This window comes from Podarcis pityusensis (genome assembly GCF_964106645.2).
Source record: "Podarcis pityusensis genome assembly, chromosome: 7".
In the NCBI taxonomy this organism is placed as follows: domain Eukaryota; kingdom Metazoa; phylum Chordata; class Lepidosauria; order Squamata; family Lacertidae; genus Podarcis; species Podarcis pityusensis.
The window spans coordinates 5,234,655-5,257,301 of record NC_138031.1 but is presented as its reverse complement, the minus strand read 5'-3'; the positions used below and the strand labels follow the sequence as shown (position 1 = coordinate 5,257,301).

Below are 22,647 nucleotides of genomic sequence, written 5' to 3'. Positions count from 1 at the left end.
CTCTCTGTTTATAGGGTACAGAAGAAGCTTGCTATTCTGGGTTTTGATCTGCAGGGTTCTGCATCTTCCTAGAAATGAAAATAGGAAGATAGAAAATGGGGGCAGGAGGAAATCATATCCTTCTGAGGTGCCCCCTGATATCTGAGTCCACCACAGCTGGGCACAGAGACACCAGTCTGACAAATCATGAGTTTGGGATATACTTTGTAGGCTAAAAAGTTTTCTTAAGTTTCCAGAGAAATGCCAAGGTCAATGCACACACACACACACACACACACACACACACACACACTTCAATGGATACTAGAACACTGTAATAAACATATCATCACAAGCTTATGAGACCCTGATTAGTGTCTCATTCTTAATTAGCAAATGAAAGTCAAGTGATGCACCTTGCAAATGCCCTCTTTATTAGTGCAAGAAGAACATGAAAATTTGTGGCTCCAGACACTGTTCAGGCCAGGCCATTATGGAGCCTGAAAGGCAGTTTCTTAAATAGTCAGAGTGTGGTTTATTTATGAACGTGTTTTCTGCATTATTTATGCAAGTTGTGCCTGGTCAGATGTGCAATAATAATAGCAACCTTTTTTACCATCATCATCAATGAGCAGCGGCAAGAATAAAGAGGGTGAGCAGGATTTGTAACTGGCATCCCGCTTACAGGAGGAATGACTTCAGTACTCGCTTGCGAGACTGACTTACCACCTGGGAAATTAAGGGAAAGGGGACCGGTGGAGGAATTATGCAGACCAAAAGGCCTTCGCTGCATTTAACTGCTGCCATGTTATTAGCATTGCTGTTATTGAAGGCCCCCTTCTGCCTGGAGATCTGTTTGTGCATTAAAAGACACAAGAGACTATCTGCCAATCCGGGGAGAAGTGGTGGCAGGTCTCAAGAGAGCATAGAGCAGCACTCGCAGGCCTAAGAACAACTGCCTTGGCTCTCCCCCAAAACCAGAGAGCAGAGGCTTTTACTTGCAGGGAAAGAAGTAAGATTTTATTACAGCAGTCTAGCAAACTCAGTGACTAGGAAAGAGCAGGGTCTAGCCCAGGTGCTCTTACAAGGAAAAGGGGTTTGTACAATAAATCTGTTCTAAGAGCAAAAGATCAAGCATCCAAGATTAGTTAAAAAGAGTTCTAAAACTGCCAGGGAGATGTGATGTCATTCCAAAGAGTTTCCCTGGCAAGCTTTTAAGCAGAGGTGGAAGACGTTCTGCTGTATAGTCTTCTATTTTCTGTTTATCAGCTCCATCTGGTACGCAGGCTGAGACCCTACATTCCCACAGACTGTCTCGCCAGAGTGGTGCATGCTCTAGTTATCTCCCGCATGGACTACTGCAATGCTCTCTATGTGGGGCTACCTTTGAAGTTGACCTGGAAACTACAACTAATCCAGAATGCGGCAGCTAGACTGGTGACTGGGGGCGGCCGTCGAGACCGTATAACACCGGTCTTGAAAGACCTACACTGGCTCCCAGTACGTTTCTGAGCACAATTCAAAGTGTTGGTGCTGACCTTTAAAGCCCTAAATGGCCTCAGTCCAGTATACCTGAAGGAGCGTCTCCCACCAGACGCCAAAGACAAGAACAACTACCAGACTTTTAGAAGACATCTGAAGGCAGCCCTGTTTAGGGAACCTTTTTATGTTTAATAGGTTATTGTATTTTAGTGTTCTGTTGGAAGCCGCCCAGAGTGGCTGGGGAAACCCAGCCAGATGGGCGGGGTATAAATAATAAGTTATTATTATTATTCTAAGTCCTCATCCACACCATCTCCCATAACACTAGAACTCATGGGCACCCAATGAAGCTGAATGTTGGAAGATTCAAGACAGATAAAAGAACGTAGCACACAGTTAAACTATGGAACTCACTGCCACAGTAGGCAGAGATGGCCACCAAGTTGGATTGTTTCAAAAGAGGATTGGACAAATTCATGGAGGAGGAGAGGGCTATTGATGGCTACTAGCCATAAGGGCTAAGCTCTGTCTCCACAGTTGGAGGCGGCAGTGCTTCTGAATACCAGTCGCAGGAAACCAAAGGAGGGGAGAGTTGCTCTTGTGTGCTCAGATCCTGCTTCCTGGTTTCCCACAGGCATCTGGTGGGCCACTGTGAGAAAAGGATGCTGAACTAGGTGGCCTATTCTCCTGACCCAGCGGGCACTTATTGTTGTAGAGCTAGCAGAACCAGTGGGATGGGAAGGATGGGAAATGTAGTCCAAAAACAGACCCAAGTTTGGGGAACCCCGATCTAGTTTAACTCACTGTCATGTAGGAATATGCAGCTGTCTCATACAGGGATCGAACCTGCAACCTTGGCGTCATCACTACCATGCTCTAACCAACTCAGCTATCCAGGCTCAATTATGTTCTTATGTGTCTCCCATTTCTATCTGAATATGAGGGCTCAGAAGGAGCAACAACAGCCAGACTTCATATGAATCAAACATGCATGCAGCTTCCCATCCTCACTTTAGGTAAAGGGACCCCTGACCATTAGGTCCAGTCGTGGCTGACTCTGGGGATGCGGCGCTCATCTCGCTTTACTGGCTGAGGGAGCCGGCATACAGCTTCCGGGTCATGTGGCCAGCATGACTAAGCCGCTTCTGGCGAACCAGAGCAGCACACGGAAACGCCGTTTACCTTCCTGCTGGAGTGGTACCTATTTATCTACTTGCACTTTGACGTGCTTTTGAACTGCTAGGTTGGCAGGAGCAGGGACTGAGCAATGGGAGCTCATCCCATAGCGGGGATTCGAACTGTTGACCTTCTGATCGGCAAGTCCTAGTCTCTGTGGTTTAACCCACAGTGCCACCCGTAACCCAACTTTCACTTTAGCCCTTCCCAAATTCCTTTGGTCATGATTTCTCCCCAGCAGTACAAGTGGACCAATTTGTGTAGCAGCATCTCAAGAGTGATGGTGCTGGGGGCCTTGGTGTCCTCTCTACAAGGCTGGTGTTGTGCTCAACAAGATGGGGTTAGGGCAGAACAAGGTGGTGGAGTCAAGCTCAGGGGAGCTCTGGGTTGGTGAAAATGGCCTTTGAGATGCCCTCACCTTGCTCCCACCACTTTGCTTTGCCCAATCCTCATCCTGCTGATTTAGAAAGGGAGAAATGTCCTTACTCCAGTTCTGAAGGGGTATAAAAGTCCCCTCTCCACTATAACCTTGACTCTGCTGAACCTTGCAGAAGCATGCTAAATTCAAGTATCTGCTTAAGCCAATCCTTATTCATGAAAACACTTAAGCAAGCATTCAAGAGCTTTGCTGAACCAGAACAGAGGTTGCCAGCTCAGATGCACAGCCCATGTTAATGGAGGGAGAAAAGCCCTTCTCCTTGACTTCCAAACAGGGTTTAGATTAGATCATACGAATCCAATTTTACAGATCTCGGGGGAAGAGGGCTGTTATATCGGGCGATTATTAGAAACCAGTCAAAACGACCTCAAATAGATTTCCCTGCACAATCATGTCGCAGTTAGGTCTTAAACTTCTTGCTTGCTCCGTGCCAGATGTTGTTCATATGGAAACTCCAACCACAACTGTTTATTATTCCAAGAAAGAATATATATTTGTGTGCAAGAGAGGAGCAGAAGGAATCATTTCTTTTCCCCTACATGATTTCTTTCTCTCTCTCTTTTTCCCTCGCCGCCCCTCGTCTCTTGCCCTCCATTTGCAAAGTTCCATTATTCCACCTCGAAGTCTCTAACGCTCTGAAGAAATGGGACAGTTCTTCGTTGTGCTACATTAAAGGGGAAATATATATACTAGGGCAAAGGGAAAAGTTTTCAGAGTTTCTCTTTCTGCAGCACTTTAACTGGACCACTCACCCTGCACCGCAGGCCGTTGGGAGATGAGAAACTCACCCTCGGTTCAAGAGCACTGCATTTCACAGATCAGAGGCACTGAGGCTAAGCTACCCACTGGTCAGAAAGGATGTGAAAACTGCTGGACCAACAACTAAAAAGTGATGTATTTATAGGGAACAAGAAATTAATGGAATGCTGAGACACTCCACCACTATGCTGAACGGCATGTACGTAATGGACTATCCTCAGAGCTTTTCATTTCTTTATCTTGGAACAAGCAGTAAAAATGTGCAAGGATCATACTTCATCACATCTTCTATTTCCTAAAATAAAAAATTAAAAAATCCCCACTTTTTCATTTTACAATGTTCATAGAACAAAAAATTAAATCTAAACAAAAACCAACATTTTCTCCTGTCCTCTCCTTTCTGTGGCTCCTTATTTTATGTCACAATCTTATGCATAACCAGTTCCAACCTATTTATAAATTTAATCTTTTTACTCTCTATATTTTTTTTACTGCTTGTGTTTATGTCGATCCTGCTAACGTTTTTAATTGTTTACAATTTGTCTTCATATATTCAACAAATTGTCTGTTAAAAAAGTCTCTCATCTTGATCTCTTATTCTTCTGGTAAATTTTGCCATCTCTGTGTATTCCATCAATTTTAATTGCCAATCATTTTTCGCTGGGACTTTCCATCTTTGGACATACACCATTCGGGCAGCCTTGCCCAATCTTCTATTTCCAACGCAGTTGTTTAATGAATTAATGTCCCACTCTCCGTCCCAAAGGAGCCCAGGGCATCAAATGCATAACTGATACCAGATGGTCTTTTGGGTATTCTGGTCCTAAGTTGCATGGGGCTTTGTGCACCAAAAACAGCATCTTCAACTCAGCCCTGTAGGTAATGGTGGTGACTACGATATTTTCATTAGTGGGGTAACACAATGGGGGGCAATTGAGCATTCAAATTTTGCATCAGGGGCAGCTTTCAGACCTGCCTCAGAAGTGCTACTCCTTGCTCAGGTGTGAGTGTTATTGCTTCTATAGGCAAAACAGCATCACCTGGGCACAAGAGGCAGGTAACCACAGTCTTGGGGGCACGCTACAGACTGCAACAGTATGAAAAAAGGAAGGAAAGTGGGGGGCTCCTCTATGAGGACTGAAGTTGGTCAGGAGCCACAGGAAACTCATATAAAGGTAAAGGGACCCCTGACCATTAGGTCCAGTCGCGAACGACTCTGGGGTTGCAGCGTTCATCTCGCTTTATTGGCCGAGGGAGCCGGCGTACAGCTTCCGGGTCATGTGGCCAGCATGACTAAGCCGCTTCTGGCGAACCAGAGCAGCACACGGAAACGCCGTTTACCTTCCCGCCAGAGCGGTACCTATTTATCTACTTGCACTTTGACGTGCTTTTGAACTGCTGGGTTGGCAGGAGCAGGGACCGAGCAACGGGAGCTCACCCTGTCGCGGGGATTCGAACCGCCGACCTTCTGATCGGCAAGTCCTAGGCTCTGTGGTTTAACCCACAGCGCCACCCGTGTCCCATAAGGTCGGTAGATAAGGTCAAAAAAGAATGGGAATGCTTCCAAAAGTATCTGAATAAATACGGTTCCAATAATAATACTTAGTTGTGTTTAGATTAATTTCACAGAAAAGGGGGGGGGGATCTTCCTATTGTTTGGATAAACAACAAAACACAGATTATTTAACTGTAATAGTTGAGTCGAAACCGCGAAGAGATAGACAGAAGTCAACAAAACCATAAGGGACTCTAACCAGCATGAAAGACATTGTGTACAGAATATTCAAATATTGGTTTGAACTTCCTAAATAATATTTGTAGAAGAAAAGTAATTTTGTTTTTTTCTGGGGTTTTTTCTAGTTTTTGTCGTTTTGTGTTGATCTTCTTCTTCCCCCCTTTTTATTGTTGTTTCGTTTATAGTTTTACCATTTATTTTGTAACACCTATTTTTGTCTTAGAATACATAGCTGAGCATCAAATTATTCTTTTTATTCTTTCTTTGTAAATTTTGAAAAGGTAATAAAGTTTTTGTTTCAATAAAAAAAAGAGAAGCTCATATAAAATGGAAAACCAGGTGAGAGGGCTAATGGAATGGGACACAATAGACAAGGCCTTGGCTGATTCAATGTAACAGGGACTCTCAGCGCTGCAACATTTTGTTGCAGGGATCCTGGGATTATGGGAGTTGTAGTCCAAAATCATCTGGTGGTCCTACCTCTGCTCTACCTCTTTTCTCTGCTGGCAGTATAATTTTATCATTTATATAATCCTTTGTCTTCTGTCCTTTTCTTTCTAGATTCTCCTCTCCATTGAGCATCTTCTATTTGCTCTCTTCTTCTTTTTCTTTTCTTCTTCTCCTTCTTCCACAAGGCAGTCGATGCATAAATTGCAGGACGAGCTCCAACATTTTACAGTGTTTGGATTCTGGGGCATAAACATTTAGACGGCATATATTTTATGGGGCTGCTTGCAATAGCACAGTGCGGCTGGCTCTGATTGTCTGTCAGCCAATTGTGGCATAACATTAGCCATGTGTTGATGTTATTTCACCCCCCTCTGCTCCTAACAGTAATTGCCTCAAAGCACATCAGCATATCTACAGCACGTTGGGAGAAGCCTTGCCAGAGCTGCCAGGCATTTGGAAACGCGTGTGCGCTAAGTACATGAATTATTTGCCTCCTCAGCAAATACTCAACTAAATTCAGGTGAGGTTTGCTTGCCACTGCAAATCACCAAACTCTCTATACAGCGGACGCTCGGGTTGCAAATGTGATCCGTGCGGGACGCACATTCGCAACCCACAGCAGCACATCTGCACATGCGCGGGTTGTGATTTGGCGCTTCTGCGCATGCGCAAAGCACAATTTCGCGCTTATGCACATGCACGACCCACGAAACCTGGAAGTAACTTGTTCCAGTACTTCCGGGTTTCGGGGGGGGGGTGTCCATAACCCAAAGAAACGCAACCTGAAGTGTCTGTAACCCGAGGTACGACTGTACATGTATTCCCCCCTTTATTTTTTCCCCATTTTTTAAAATTGATTTTCCACATTTATCTCAAAATTACACAACAAAACACACAACAAAGGAAAACAGTTGCACTTTGACGTGCTTTTGAACTGCTAGGTTGGCAGGAGCTGGGACCGAACAACGGGACCTCACCCCGTCACTGGGATTCGAATCGCCAACCTTCTGATCGGCAAGTCCTAGGCTCTGTGGTTTAACCCACAGCACCACCTGCGTCCCTCCAACATTTCCAACCCTTGAACATTTCTCCGATGAGATACCCTCTAACATTTCTCCGATGAAAATGGGGATGTCCTAAGGAAAAGCGGGACATTCCATGATCAAATCAGAAACCGGGGCAGCTTCTGTAAATCTGGGACTGTCCCTGGAAAATAGGGACACTCGGAGGGTCTGTAATTATCTTAGGTAAATTTATGTATGTTTATTTGGGCTTGAATCCTATCAAACTCAGTGGGATGTCCACGCGGGCAAGGAGTCAGCAGACACCTCCAGGTATGTACCTTTACACTCCATGAAGTTCTAAGCACTGGAGATAAGCACCACCATAAAATTAGCTTCATTAGAGATCCATTGCCCCATATAATTCCCATCAGCTGAATTAAGGCTGCTGTTTACAACATTAAATCACGCCTAGTTCTCATCTCCGCTTCCACCCCGTGTCTCTTCCCTGCTGAAAACTGGCTGGCAAGAGGCGGCTTGTTTGAACGTTTATGGTCTTCTAACGGTGTTGATAACATCACATTTCCTGCTGCACTAATAATATTCCCAAATCCACCCTGAAACAATTAGCCTAATCCAATTAGAGAGGCGCAAGACTATGTTTCTTAATCCAATCTTGTGATTTATTGTGCACTCCTAGCGCAGAGTTCATTTGCAGTTTAAGCCCTGCATGGAGAGGGAGAGAGAGAGATATAGAAACATCTTATTTTTCCTGAGTTGCTTGCATTCAACACTGGGGTTAAAGGAAGGAGTAAGGAAAAGACACAGGGTGCACTTCAGAAGAAGAGACAGAAAGCCTCTCAACGTCTGTGTTTTGGAAATCCTGTTTTGGAAAGCATGTTCTCATTAATAGAGAGCACGTGTTGCGGTGGGGTCTGGAAGGCCATCCCTCTGTTGCTGGGCGGGTTAGTTTGGATGACCATCCACAGTGATTGGGAGGTTGGGTTGTTGGCCAAATTTTGGTGTTGCCATTTAGGGGGTTGGACCAAAGGTTATAAAATGAAGTCACGCAGCTCTGACTAGACACTTTTGCTGTGTGCATCGGATCACCCGCCTACCCTCGCTAATTTTAGGAATCTTAGTTGACCTTCCTATGCCTGTCATGGGGTCGCCTGATTTGGGGCAGGGGCCTGGTAGGAATTTTGTCCAATTGGCTGATTGGCTGGTGCCATTTGGTTTTTGTTTACTGCGTAGCAAATTGTCACAACTTGTAAGGTTGTGGTTAGGCACTGGTTTAAAAATTGGTTGGTGGAGGGGTAAGGATTGCGGTGACTGCCCCTCCAATGCTGCTGTGGAAAGGGAATTCCATTAAAGGAATCCAGGGGCTTGCCATTCTTTCGTCCATACCCCTAAAGGGGGCTTAGGGCCTTGCAAGCCCCAAGGAGCATGGGGGGGGGTGAGGGTCTGGTGCCCGGCTCCATGCTCTCCCCAATATTGTTTTCCCTTACTGGCTTTCGCTGGAATCTGGAAGTCAGTTCTGTCCCTAGGCGTGGGGACAGATAGTCATATCCAATGCCTAAGCAACCACTCACATTTTTGTATTTTAATAAAGTTGTGGTCAAAAATATGCAAAAAACCTTAAACAAAAATTATGTGTGAAGTGTGAATCATTTGGGGGTGGATTGGAGGACCTCGACATGCAAATAGGATGTTTGTTGTTCTTATTTTTAAAAATAATAATAATAATAATAATAATAAAACACTATTGGGGTGGAATCCTCTCAAGCCCATTAATTGTTAAGAAAACATGGGAGGGAGGGCAGCAGAAATGAGTGTCCTGCTTGAAGTCTCCTTGGGAGGCTTCTCTCACAGTTTAAGACACTGGAAATATCAGGGTTCCCAACGCTTAATGCTAAGACCAGAAGATGGCTGGGTGTGACTCTAGAAGAGGGTCAAATTTTGAGCAAACTTTCCTGTCTGTCTTCCTATTGCAGCCTTTCTCAACCTGTGGGTCCCCAGATGTTGTTGAACTGCAACTCCCATCACCCCTAGCTAGCAAGGCCAGATCTCAGGGATGGTGGGAGTTGTAGTCCAACAACATCTGGGGACCCACATGTAGAGAACCGCTGTCCTACTGGTTAGTGGAGGTGTGGGCAGTGGCTGTAGCTCAGTGCATGCTGCCAATAGACAACATCTAAGGAAACACTGAATCATACGATTGTCAAGTTGGAAGGAACCACAAGGGTAATTTGTAGTCCTGAAATGCAGGAATCTCAACAAAAGCTTCCAAGACAGATAAGCACCCAACTGCTGCTTAAAATCCTCCAATGAAAAAGAGAACACAACCTTTCAAACAGCTGCTACCGTAAGAAAATCCTTCCTGATGTTTAGTCAGAATCTCCTTTCTTATGACTTGAAGCTATTGGTTGGAGTCCTACGAAGGAGAAAACAAGCTTCCTCCATCTTGCATGGGACAGCCCTTGAGATATTTGAAGATGGCTATCATATCTCCTCTCAGTCTCCTCTAGTCTAGCCCCCTGCAATGCAGGAATCTCAACTAAAGAATCCATGATGTGTGATCATTCAACTGCTGCTTGAAAACCTCCAATGAAGGATAGTGTCACAGTCCAGTTCACAGGCGATCGAAGTCCTGGCAGGGGACGTCAGGACCAGGGGTAAGATGGCGGGGTAGGAGCAGGAAGGGGGTCCAGAAGCCAGGGGTCCGAGAGTCAGGAAGCAAGAAGTCAAGGGTCCGAGGATCAAAAAGCAGGGAGTCAAGAAGCCAAGGTTCAAGGATCAGGAAGCAAGAAGCCAAACACAGCAAGGAAGGAAGCATGTTGCTGTGGCAAAGAGCCGAAGGGAAATGCTGACCTTAAATCCCTTCCCAGCTCTTGCCATCAGATGCTGTGAGTTACCAATCGGCCTCACCTGTGGGGCCGTGCCTTGACTCTTCAGAACAAACTTAGGAAGGCCCCAGTCCTGGTCACAGGACCTGGCTCCTGCACACACACCTGACAGATAGTCCACCACTTCCTGAAAGAGTCAAGGAATCGCCAATAAAAAAAATAACGGGTGTGGAAAACATACAGAGCTGCCTCTTGCGAAGCCTCACCATTTGTTGATGGAGCCCAGCATTAAGAACATCAATAGAACCTTGTTGGATCAAGTGAAAGGGAAAACATCTAGACCAGTGGCCAACTGGGGGAATGTAGAAAGAAGAAGGACCTGAACACAACAGCACTATCACCACTACTTAGAGCAACAACTCCCCAACCTAAGAGGCAGAGAGGTCTTTCCCAGGTGATTCTACCTGAGATACCTGTCCCTGAAGATGTCAAGGGCTGAGAGAGAGGAGACCCTGAACACAAAACAAATGATCTGTCCCTGAACTGTGGGCAACCTTTCTTGAAACATCTCCCTCCTGGGGAAGCGGTGCCATTCCAAATACTGGCAACGCTGACCAAGATGCCGTGAGAGTACAAGGAAGCTCCTGATTATTTATGTTTGTATACGAGCGTTGCTTTTGTATTTGAGCTGCGGGTGCCGATGGTAGTGGTGGGGATTTACAAGGAAAGTCAGAAGCATGTTGAGGAGATGATAGTGATGTATAGAAGAGCCTGCTGGATCGTGCCAAATGGTCCATCTGGCCCAGCATCCTGTTCTCACAGTGGCTAACCAAGATGCCTGTGGGCAGCCTGCTGTGATGGCCTGGGACTCAGGCTCAGACTTGGAACCAGAGGAGACTCAGTCTGCACTGGAGCCTTTGCCTCAGGCATCATCTGAACCAAGTCTGGGGCCTGATGCTGAAGAGTCCCAGTCTGCACAGGTTCCCCTACAACAAACACCAGCTGGGCCGAGTCAGGGGCCTGAGCCTGCCCTGGCTCCAGATGCGGGGATGACCTCGTTGCCTTCAGCTGGGCCATCACTTACAGCTGCTCCACTACCAGTTGGGTCAGGGGAGACTGAGGAGGCCCCTGGGTCTAGTAACCCACCGATGTCTCCCGAGTTGCAGAGACTAAGGTCTGAGAGAAGTAGAGACCTGAGTACTCGCAGGAGGAGTGCTCACCTTTGGGCGAAACAGGGAGGTGAGTCGACAGGGGATCAGGACCGGCTGCTATGCCAACAAAGTTAAAAGGCTGTCGGACCCCGCCCCAGGTTGCAGGAGCAACATTGCTGTATGCTAGATCCTGCACCGGTCCTTGCTTGGTTTCCTGCCTCGTGTCCCGCCTCGGTCCTGTAGGACTGACTCCCAGCGGAACCTTTGGATTCTGGACCGGTCCTGGACCGTGTTTTACGGGTTACCCCTGGGCCCAGCACACCTGCAAGCAGGACCTCAGAAGAAGATCCCACTCCTCTCCTGCGGTTTCCAGCAACTTTGTCTTCAGGAGTGCTGAGGCCTCCAACTGTAGAGGCAGAACATAGCCATCCCTGCTAGTAGCCATAGATAGCTCTCTCCCAAGTTGGTGACCATCTTTGCCACCCCTGGGAATGAGTTCCATAGTTCAACTAGGGCCTCATTAAAAAGAACTTTCCTTTCTCTGTCCTGATCTTCCCACATCCATCTGCATTGGGTGCCCATGAGTTCTAGCGTTACAAGGGAGCTTTATAAATTTCTGCATTGCCACCTCTCGCTCACCTTTCCTCTAAACTAAAAAGTCCAAAATGTCCCCAGAGCTCAAGGCAGTTAACCACAAAGCAAAGGCAGCTAGGCAACCTTTTTTAATGTATATATAAAAGCTGAGAGTAAAAAGAGTAGTAAAACCACTTACATCAATACAGCTTCCAGTCAGTTAAAGAAAAGATTTTATATATATATAAAAATCCAGAATGCTTATTGCTAAAGAATCCCTGGTGGCAAACAACAGGTTTCATGTGTGTGTGTGTGTGTGTGTGTGTGTTGTGATTTTCAGTACAAAAGTGGCATTTTAGGGAACAGGCCCCAAGAAACTGAAATTTCATAAAATACAACACAGCAACAACACCAGCAAGGCCAGTGCCTGGCTGGCTGGCTCTGTGTTACAGATTCCTATTTAAATTAAAATCACTGTGCAGACCAAGTATATAAACTCATAATCTTTATGCCTAATGGCTGCTGATTAAGCACTAACATTTTTTTTTTAATGGTATTGCTTTTCTGTTGGCAAGATCCCTGAGCTGAATTTTCACCACACCAATAGGCACTTTCACAGTCCAAATCAGCTTCCAAGCAGAACTGTATCGGACTATTTCTCAGCCAACTGCATTTCCCAAACCCCTAATGGTTGAGGATTTCTCAGTGTAGCGGGATTCCCACAAAGGACTGCACACACACTCAATATTCCTCCACATTTCCAAAAATCCCATAAGGGCTGAAGCACTGAACTCTCGGAGGTTTCCAGTTCCCCCGCAATGACAGTGACTGACCTCGATCTGCTGGATGGCTTCTTCTCGCTGGCGGATGACCTCCAGGTCCTCCTCTGTGATTTCGGAGAGCAGGGCATGCTCCTGGTTCTGTTCCGTCCACAGGCTGTCTCCGCCGTTGAAGATCTTTTCGTCATCCGCCAGGTTAGAGAAAGGGGTCTTGGGACTTTGCTGAAGTGGAGAAAACATAGCAGGATTTAGAACCAGTGGACTGAGATTCCTGCATTGCAGTGGGTTGGGTTGGATTGGTCCCTTCCAACTCTGCAATTCTATGACTCCCAAAGGAGGATCATGTCAGAGAGAAAAACATTACTCCACAATAAGAGGGTTGACACAGCAAAACAACAACAACCAGTTGGACATAGGCAGTTGCCTTATACTGAGTCTCCATGCTGCTCAATACTGACTGGCAGCCCCTATATCCTCACAGCACCTTCAAGCCTCTCATACTCTGTGTCCCTCTGCCCTGATTTACTCAAACCTCTGCCCACCTAGCAGTTCGAAAACACGTCAAAGTGCAAGTAGATAAATCGGTACCGCTCCGGCGGGAAGGTAAACGGCATTTCCGTGCGCTGCTCTGGTTCGCCAGAAGCGGCTTAGTCATGCTGGCCACATGACCCGGAAGCTGGGCGCCGGCTTCCTTGGCCAATAAAGCGAAATGAGTGCCGCAACCCCAGAGTCGGCCACGACTGGACCTAATGGTCGGGGATACCTTTACCTGGTGTTTAAAAGTTGCCTTCTCTGTTGTGTTCCCTTCCCCTGCTCTGACTTCATGCAAATCCAGGACTGCGACCAGGCACTACAAATCCTCCAATAGGGGCTGCGTGATGACAGCATTCCATTTCTATTTATATAGGAAGATCTATCTAGCTATGGGCTATATCCAATGGTGGCCATTACTGCCTCCTATGGGAGCGAGTTCCATAGTTGAACTAAACACTGCATACAAAAGTACTTTCCGCCACTTTCTTACACTATCTCATCCTTACTAGAGATGCCAAAGTTGTTCTCTGGATTCGGGCATTGCTATGAAGTTCAAGAAGGACACTGACAAACTGGAACGTGTCCAGAGGAGGGCAACCAAAATGGTCAAAGGCCTGGAAACGATGCCTTATGAGGGACGGCTAAGGGAGCTGGGCATGTTTAGCCTGGAGAAGAGGAGGTTAAGGGGTGATATGATAGCCATGTTCCAATATATAAAAGGATGTCACATAGAGGAGGGAGAAAGGTTGTTTTCTGCTGCTCCAGAGAAGCGGACACGGAGCAATGGATCCAAACTACAAGAAAGAAGATTCCACCTAAACATTAGGAAGAACTTCCTGACAGTAAGAGCTGTTCGACAGTGGAATTTGCTGCCAAGGAGTGTGGTGGAGTCTCCTTCTTTGGAGGTCTTTAAGCAGAGGCTTGACAACCATATGTCAGGAGTGCTCTGATGGTGTTTCCTGCTTGGCAGGGGGTTGGACTCGATGGCCCTTGTGGTCTCTTCCAACTCTATGATTCTATGAGCTTGTGTGGGACACGGATAGCAAAAACCAGCCTCTAGAAGGATGAGAAAGATTTAAGAAGCCCCAAATCCTTCTCTGTCCTGGAATAAAATCCTGACAAACTCCCCCATACTTTGGGAGGTGGCTGTGAAGAGGCAGAATTTTGTTCCCATCATTCTTTCCACCCCGCCCCCCCCCGCCCCAGATATCAACACAGAAATACATATTTTTTTTTCCTGTAAGGAAAGGGGATCTCTGTGATTCAAATGGATGTTGGCGATTAGAGAACAGTGACTTGCTTAAGACATTTTAATAAGTCCATGCTTTAGGCGAGACTTGAACTACGGATTTCATAACTAGCTCACAACCACTGCATCAGTAACTACAGCAGACCCTCGATTATTAAATATGTTGTGTGCGGAGATCTATACATTTTGGGGGAAATATATTGAAGCGTTAGTAGAAAATGAACCTCACCAGTACTTGGAAGAGAACCAACAAATTAACAGAGTTTACAAATCCAAATGCTGGAAAATTGAATCACTCCTTAAAGGGGCAGGCTGTGTAATTAAAACGTGGCAATTTGATACATTTCTGCCCTTCAACATATATTAGCTCAAAGCACTGAGATATGTATGTGAAGCTATGCATTTATAAACCTCCGGTTCCGCTGATATTGTAAACATTAATTATATATGTACTAATAATTATGTAGGTTTCAATACTGATATTTCCCCCAGCATAATAGTCATCTGGGTGCCACAGTTCACAGGGGATCGGATTTTCTATTAATGGAGCCAATGCATATTTAAAATTAGTTATTACATTAGCAGGCTATTGCTCCTCTACTCCGTATGAGGTTTAAATTAACAAACATCCACCCACAGGCTTGATTCCCAAGGAAAGCAGAGGTTGCGGGGGGAGAACAAACACAGAAAAGGAGAAAACAAATTCAAGGTGGATATATTTTAAAATGGGATTTACTCTAGTTGCTATTTGAAGGACATAAATACATGAGCAGAGCCTCCTGCAGAAGGCCTATGGCTCATCGTGTCCTGCATCCCACCCTCACAGGAGTAACCAGATACCTAATGAAGAACCTGCAAGCAGGACCAGAACATAGGAGCACCCTCCCCTCTTGAGACTGCCAGCAACTGGTACCCAGAAGAATCATTGTCATAGGAACCTAAGAAGAGTTTGCTGGATCAAGCCCTTCCTGGATCTCATCTTCTACAGCATCACGTTCTCACAAGGCCTCTCCTCCTCCCGGAGGGGAGGAGTTGTGAGTGGAACTCCCTGGAAGAAACCCTGATGTTGGGAAAGATGGAGGGCACAAGGAGAAGGGGATGACAGAAGACGAGATGGTTGGACAGTGTTCTCGAAGCTACTAACAAGAGTTTGACCAAACTGTGGGAGGCAGTGGAAGACAGGAGTGCCTGGTGTGCTCTGGTCCATGGGGTCACGAAGAGTCGGACATGACTAAACGACTAAACAACAACTGCTGGAATAGCAGCTACATTTTGCTTGCCTAGCTGTGATACAGCAGAACTGTCTGCTTGGTTTCATTAGACTGGATAATCCCTGTCCAGCTCGCCTTTCCTGAAACCAACACACGCTGCTGTCACCGGGAGAGTCTTCTGCTGCAAGGCACTGAACAGAAGCCCAAAGCAATTACAGGAGAAGAAGGTCCAAGGCAGCAGCAGAACATTTGGCCTGGGATTCTGAACACTTTTCCAGATGAGATCTGGAGTGTGATTACTGTTTTTGCATTATCTTTCAGGCAGAAGAAGAGGTGATGGGAAGCTTAGGTTCTTAAAATCCAAGAATAACAGCCCATTACTTCTGACTCCGCCTTTCCATTCCTGGTGTGGCCTATTTGATGGGCTCAGTGAATATGTCTTATTTCATAGAACTGAAGAATTGTAGAGGTGGAAGGGCCCCCAGTGGTCATCTAGTCCAGCCCCCTGCAATGCAGGAATCACGAGTAAAGAATCCCTGACAGGTGACCATTCAACCTCTGTTGAATAACCTCCAATGAAGAAGAGTCCATCTTCTGCGGCACTCTGTTCCAGCGTAGAACAGCTGTTGCTGTCAGAAAGTTATTTCTTAAATAATTTCGGTCAGAATTTGTAATACAGAATTTGTATATGTTCGTTTCACAAGCATATGCATTTTAATGCACACTTTACTCTTGTAGATGCATTTCTGCAACTGCTACTTGGCTGCAGCACAAAACTCAGGGAAGTGCAGATTTTGGTTTGCGTAGCATTTCGGAAAGCGCAGATTTGACAGGTTCTTCTTTAAGTGTGAACGGATTTGGGTTTTTGCCCCATCCCTAGTCCACATGAATAAGGAGTAAGGAGCTTAATATCTGGAATGGGCTGCCTTCCCTCCCTCTTACACTTGAATAAATTGGTGGGTGAGGGCTGAAGTTGTAGAGAAGAAAAGGATCTTGGAGACAAGGACAGCATTAAGAACACCCTAGTTGCAACCAAACATCTGCTTCCACCATAGTTTGATAAAACAAGGTTCCAGGGATGTCTATCAGGCTGCCTGATGCATCATGTTTGGGGGAAAGATGGATCAGAAGCTCTTGTGTTCAAATCCTGCTTTCCAATGTTCCAATGCCCAGCTGCTGTGAGAACAGGATGCTGGACTAGATGGGTCATTGGCCTGATCCAGCAGATTCTTCTTACATTCTTATGAATAGTTAAATCCAGGTAACTCGCAGGTTAAGACAGCATCTTAAAAAGCAGAGACATCACCTTGCCGACAAAGGTCCGTATAATTAAAGCTATGGTTTTCCCAGTAGTGATGTATGGAAGTGAGAGCTGGACCATAAAGAAGGCTGATCGCTGAAGAATTGATGCTTTTGAATTCTGGTGCTGGAGAGTCCCATGGACTGCAAGAAGATCAAACCTATCCATTCTGAAGGAAATCAGCCCTGAGTGCTCCCTGGAAGGACAGATCCTGAAGCTGAGGCTCCAAGACTTTGGCCACCTCATGAGAAGAGAAGACTCCCTGGAAAAGACCCTGATGTTGGGAAAGATGGAGGGCACAAGGAGAAGGAGACGACAGAGGACGAGATGGTTGGACAGTGTTCTCGAAGCTCCCAGCATGAGTTTGACCAAACTGCGGGAGGCAGTGGAAGACAGGAGTGCCTGGCGTGCTCTGGTCCATGGGGTCACGAAGAGTCGGACACGACTAAACGACTAAACAACAACAACAATTCACAAGTGGGTGACCTGTGGCCCACAGCCATTTTCATGTGGCCCTTGGCCAAATCCCTGTGAATGGCAAGGAGGGGAAGGTGTAGAAATGCCATGGGAGGGGGGGAGAAAGCAAGAAGTCAGAAAGCGAGAGAAAGGCGTGGCAGAGAAAAAGAGCAGAGAGAAGGGGTAAGGGGAGAAAGAGAGAGATAGGGCTGGTGGAGGGGAGGAGGACAGGAATAAAGGAGAAAGGAAGTGGCCTGTCTCACCTTTGGCTCCAAAATCACCTTCTCCAAATGTGTCTCCCTAACAGAATAGCATTGAGTGAAAACAGCCCTTGACAGATAAGAAGGTTAGGCAACTCTGAGATAATTGCTCCCTCTCTCTTCCATAGATCATGGATGGGGGAGCAGAGCTCTTATTACAAGCACTGGAATGTTAAGGGATGTAAAGAAGAAAAAGCCCTACGGCTATTTATTAGTTTCAGTTTACAGGGCTTGGAGAAATCTGCAGGAAGAATAAAGCATCTCCCTGCGTTCTCAGCAGCCACAGCGAACAACTGCAGCTTATCCTGCGAGTTAAACTTGTAGCTTAGAAAAGTATCCTGGAATTGCAAGGAATGGGGAGAAACAGACACAGAAAACCTCCTCCCTCCCTCCCTCCACCAAACTGCCTCCCACCTCTGCTTGTTAGCTCCACTGAGGAGACCTTGCCTCTACATTTTCATTTGCTTCCTTGCACCATGTCTCTAGTCCCTAGCGTTGACTGCTCTGTGCTCCAAGTCTTCACGAATTGATTAAGCAGCCAGCATTAGACGTGAAGGAGCAGCAAACCCTTTGCAGCGGGAGAGATGGGAATGGGGTTTTGAGAACAGAAGGAGTCCTCCCCTCTCTTTTAATAGCTGCCAGTCTCTCTCTTTTAACAGACACAGGTCAAGCGCCCAGGTTAGCAGAAACCCGGAATGAAATGCTCAGGTCTGTCTCACTTCATGCCACGCAGAGCGTAATTTGTCTTAGTTGGGTCTGACTTCACTGCAATGAATGCCAGGAAAAAATAGGGATATGAATTGTGTTGTTGGGGGATAGGATCCTCTAAAAGCAGGGGGAGTAAATATGATGCCCCCAAGACTTTGCTGAAGGACAGCTCCCATCATCCCTGACTGATCCCATGCTAGTTGATGAGAGCTGCAGTCTAGAAACTCCTGGAGAGCGTCATGTTAGTGGCCCTATGGCAGCACAGCCAAACTTTTCATAACAAGTAGGTTGCAAGTGTGCTTTGACACTGCCTTGTTGCAGGGGTGGGGTCAAGGTAAAGGTAAAAGGACCCCTGACCGTTAGGTCCAGTCGCAGCCGATTCTGGGGTTGCGGCACTCATCTCGCTTTACTGGCCGAGGGAGCTGGCGTATAGCTTCCGGGTCATGTGGCCAGCATGACTAAGCCGCTTCTGGCGAACCAGAGCAAACAGAAACACCATTTACCTTCCTGCCGGAGTGGTACCTATTTATCTACTTGCACTTTAACGTGCTTTTGAACTGCTAGGTTGGCAGGAGCAGGGACCGAGCAACGGGAGCTCACCCAGTCATGGGGATTCGAACCGCTGGTCTTCTGATCGGCAAGCCCTAGGCTCTGTGGTTTAACCCACAGTGCCACCAGCATCCCGCAGGGGTGGGGAGCGAGGCCCAAATCTGATGCCCCAGCCCCAGCCCACCTTCTGCCTTCCCAAATCCAGCTAAACTAGGCATCAGGCTTTGATAAGGTGGCGCGATGCTCTGTCATGGTCCTAGAACCTTTCCACCTCCTTCCCAAAGCTGGAAAAGTGCTAACTAGGCTTCGGGAAGGAGGCGGGAGGGCTCTAGGTCCTTGCCAGAGCCTGCTGCCTTGCTTACCTGGCTTTGCAAGGCTGTGGGAGGCCTGGGCATCAAATGTCACTGAGAGCTACGCAAAAAAGGACTGCAAGTTGGACTATGGGTTTATTCTAAGGTGATGCATGAACAGAGTTGTGCTAGTTCTAAATGTGTATTCTTTTTTGTTCTACTTTAGGCTAAATTCAGTCGGGAGTTCTCACCACTAGTAGGGATTTGGTTTTCTCTGCAGCTGGCACCAGAGCTGAAGAGGCAAGGCACATGTTTTGCACACCAAAAGGTCCCAAGTTCAATCCCCGACATCTCCATTTTGAAAGGTGAGCAAAGCAATACCGTGCCTTATGGGAAAAAGCAAAAACACCCGACTTGCTAGAAAGAAGCTAACTTTATTTCCCCCTGATGCATTTATTAATGTTTTATCAAAGTTGCTGCAGTTTTCCCTTGCCGGATTCTTATGAAAAGGGTGGCCGATAAATATTTAAATAAAATAAAGACAGTGAAAAATAAATAAATCAATAAAGAAAAATAGCCAAAGGGGATGTGTGCATTGATATGAGTATTCATTGATTGCTTTGATTGTTAGTCTCAAACAGCTGGATAGGCTGCATATCCATTTTTAAACAAGCCAATGGCCCAGAGCTTTCTTTTTCTCTCCTGGCTTCCCATCAAAGTCTCTTTGGAATACTTCCCTGTCTCTCCTGTTATCTATGCCTCCCCTCCTTCACAACTTCTCGTTGCCGAAAATAATCTGCTTTCTAAAAGAAAGCAAAATAATCAAATATGGTTCACGCTAAAGCATGAAAATTCAGGAGGTGTGCAGCAAAATAGGCATGGATGAACACATCCCCCCCCCCTTATTGATGTGGCTCCTTAATTCTGGATGCAGATGGGCTTGTCTTTGTGCATAATTTGCTTTCTCGCACTCTCTTTTTGCTTTGCATATTGCTCAGAGGGTTTCATAACAACAAATAGCCCTACTGGAAGTCAAAGAATTGGCTCCCGTTGGCAATTTCTGGCACTTCACTTTGGGCTGATGCTGACTAGCACTTAAGTCAGGTTCACTGAAACTGTTAACTGGAATGAAGGATTTTCGTGCATTGCAAAGCACACATCCGAAGGGTGAATCGGAGGCTAAGAGGAATCAAAAGACAGTCTTAGGGTGGAGAGAAGGGTCCTGACTTATCCTCTATTTCATCCCAGGGGAAATGATTCTGCAAACAGTGCCTCGGGGTCTCTTGTGGGTCAGTTTGGTAGTTTAGACAAAATTAACTGGAGAAGCTGCTACAGATATTTTTCCAGAATCCCTTTGGGACTCCTCAAACATGTCGGGGGTATGTGTTGCTATTCCAGCTACAAATTCATCTCTGCACACTGGGCTCTCCTGGAAGATTGGGGGTCCTCAGAAATGGGTTTGCCCAACCAACTTCAGAGAGGGGGACTGTCCTTGTTTGTGTGAACGTCTTTGGCTTAATCTTCTTTTAAATAAGATGCGCTTGGGGCTCCCAACTTGGGCTACATTCCTAATCATGTCTACTGAGAAACAAGCCCAAATGAAGTCAACGAGGCTTACTCACTTCCCTTTCACAAGATGTAGTGATAGGTGCCAACTTTGATGGCTTTAAAAGAGGGTCCGACAAATTTGTGGAGGACAAGGTTGTCAGTGGTTACTAACCAAGGAGGCTGGGTTCTATCTCCCTTGCTAGGAACCACAGGGGAGGAGTGTGGCTGTTGCACCCTGGTCCTGTGTTCAGGCTTCCCATGGGCATCTGTTTGGGCACTGTGAGGACAGGATGCTAGACTAGACGGCCCTCTCCAGCTAGGCTCTTCACACATTCTTATTTTAACTAACCAATCACTCAATCAAATTGCATTTCTATGAATGTGCCAGCCCCCTTGGCCACGGACCTGCCTGGGGACACACACAAGTGTCCAGCGACCCACCTCCGGTGGAGCTGTGAGCACACTAATGCATCAGCAGAGTAACAGCAAGAAGCGAGGCTGTGGAGGCACTGGCATTGTGAAAGCTTCCTTTATTTACAAATCAAAACAACAAACACGGCTAGTATGAGCAGAAGCTTCACACGTCTGTTCTGTCCGGGGGGGGGGGGGATGAACCAAGAGAGAGTACAAAAGCACATAGGATGGAAGTACAATGTCTAGTTCCGTTCCCACACTCCTATCACAAACAGTGGATCACGAGATCCAATAGCAATGGAGAATGAAAATGCTAACATCCTCCTCCTTTTCATGACATCATTGCTGTAGACTTTAGCCCATTTGCAGCCTATTTCAATACAGAATCAGTTGTTCTTTGTTAACAACCTTTGACAACAAATCAGCAGGTATTTCTTTACCTGGCATGTAGGACACATTGATGAGTCCTCTCTGGATACAATCCCTTGCATGACCTAACTTTATCTGAAAGTATTTGGTTCTTTGCTTACATCCTTCAGAATTAAGCAAAGCTATGCATGACTTCTTGTCCTGATAAACCTGTATAGCAATGGAGAATGAAAATACTAACATTCTATACCAAGGTGGTGTATGCATTTCCCCCCTTTCTCCTTCAAAACAATCTTGTGAAGGTGGTTAGGCCAGGAGAAGACAGCAACTGGCCCAAGGTCACCAAGTGAGCTTCACAATGCCCAAGTGGTGATTCTAAACCTGCTTTCCTAGCTCCAAGTTCAAAACTTGAACCACTACATCACACCGGACCTCTTGCGGGTTGGTTTTTTGTTTGTTTTACTTCCTGGTCAGCAATCGGCTTGCCTCCATTGGATGTCAAGGGAGCTGCCCAGGAGAGCAGCATGTTAGCAGTTCAGGGAAATACAGGGAAACACCAGCTAGCTTGGAGATTCTTTATTAAAGAAGCAGAAGAGAGAACATATGGAGACCTCTGAGATATGCTCCACCTAGATGAAGCAGTTGTTCAGACTGTCTTGTATCCCATTCCCTCTGTGTCAGGCCACTCCCTCTGTCTACGGAGAGCCCCAAGGGATCCTCTCTGTTTCGTTCTGTCTCTCTGCTCTGTGACATACATCAGATGCCTTGTTCTGGGAGTTTGGGGTGGGACTTGCAGGCTGTCAGCAGAAAAGCTGCCAGTGTGGCTCTGTGGCAAGGCTGCAGATTCCTGTTTTTTTTTTACTGTGTATTGGGGCACCTGCCTGTTTCCTCCTCTTCCTCACCCTCCAAGCTCCCAGTTCTCCTGTACTTCCCAGCTCTTCCCCTCCTCTGGGGTGTGTCCTGTTGTCCACCACCAGGACCCAGGATCTAAATCATCCCCCTCTGTGCTTTCCCTGGGGGGGGGGGCTCTTGGTCAGCCTTCTTCCATAACCCCTCTTCATCCAAGCCAGTCCCTGACACTTGATGGGATAGCTGCTGCAATCAAGGCCGTTTTTAAGCAGCGATGGTCATGCTGGCACACTGCAGTTGTGCCTACAGCAAATTCTCCAGCATCTTCCTTAAAAGAGATCCTCGCCAGTGTCTATTTAGAGCTCTGTGCTTCCCTCCCCTTCTCAACTGATGGCTTTATCTACAATGCCAACAGATGGTCCTACGGCAACATGAGTGAAGGAGAATAATAATAAAGCAGAGCAGAAGCATAAACACTCCCCTCCTCCCTCTGCAGCCTGATATTATTAATATTTTTTCTTTTAAAAGAGCCTGTTTTAT

General features: G+C 46.4%; 1 protein-coding gene and 1 long non-coding RNA gene across 2 annotated transcripts in view; both read right to left on the bottom strand.

Moving 5' to 3' along the window:
- The window catches only part of TSNARE1 (t-SNARE domain containing 1), a 399,909-nt gene that overhangs the window by 136,873 nt on the left and 240,389 nt on the right, over positions 1–22,647 (bottom strand). Inside the window, exon 8 of the mRNA XM_081012848.1 lies at positions 12,425–12,592. Within this exon, the coding sequence (XP_080868974.1) occupies positions 12,425–12,592 (168 nt within the window). The remainder of the gene's footprint in view (positions 1–12,424; positions 12,593–22,647) is intronic.
- Positions 1–22,647, bottom strand: part of LOC308480971 — a 283,474-nt gene that overhangs the window by 159,548 nt on the left and 101,279 nt on the right. The window lies entirely within an intron of this gene.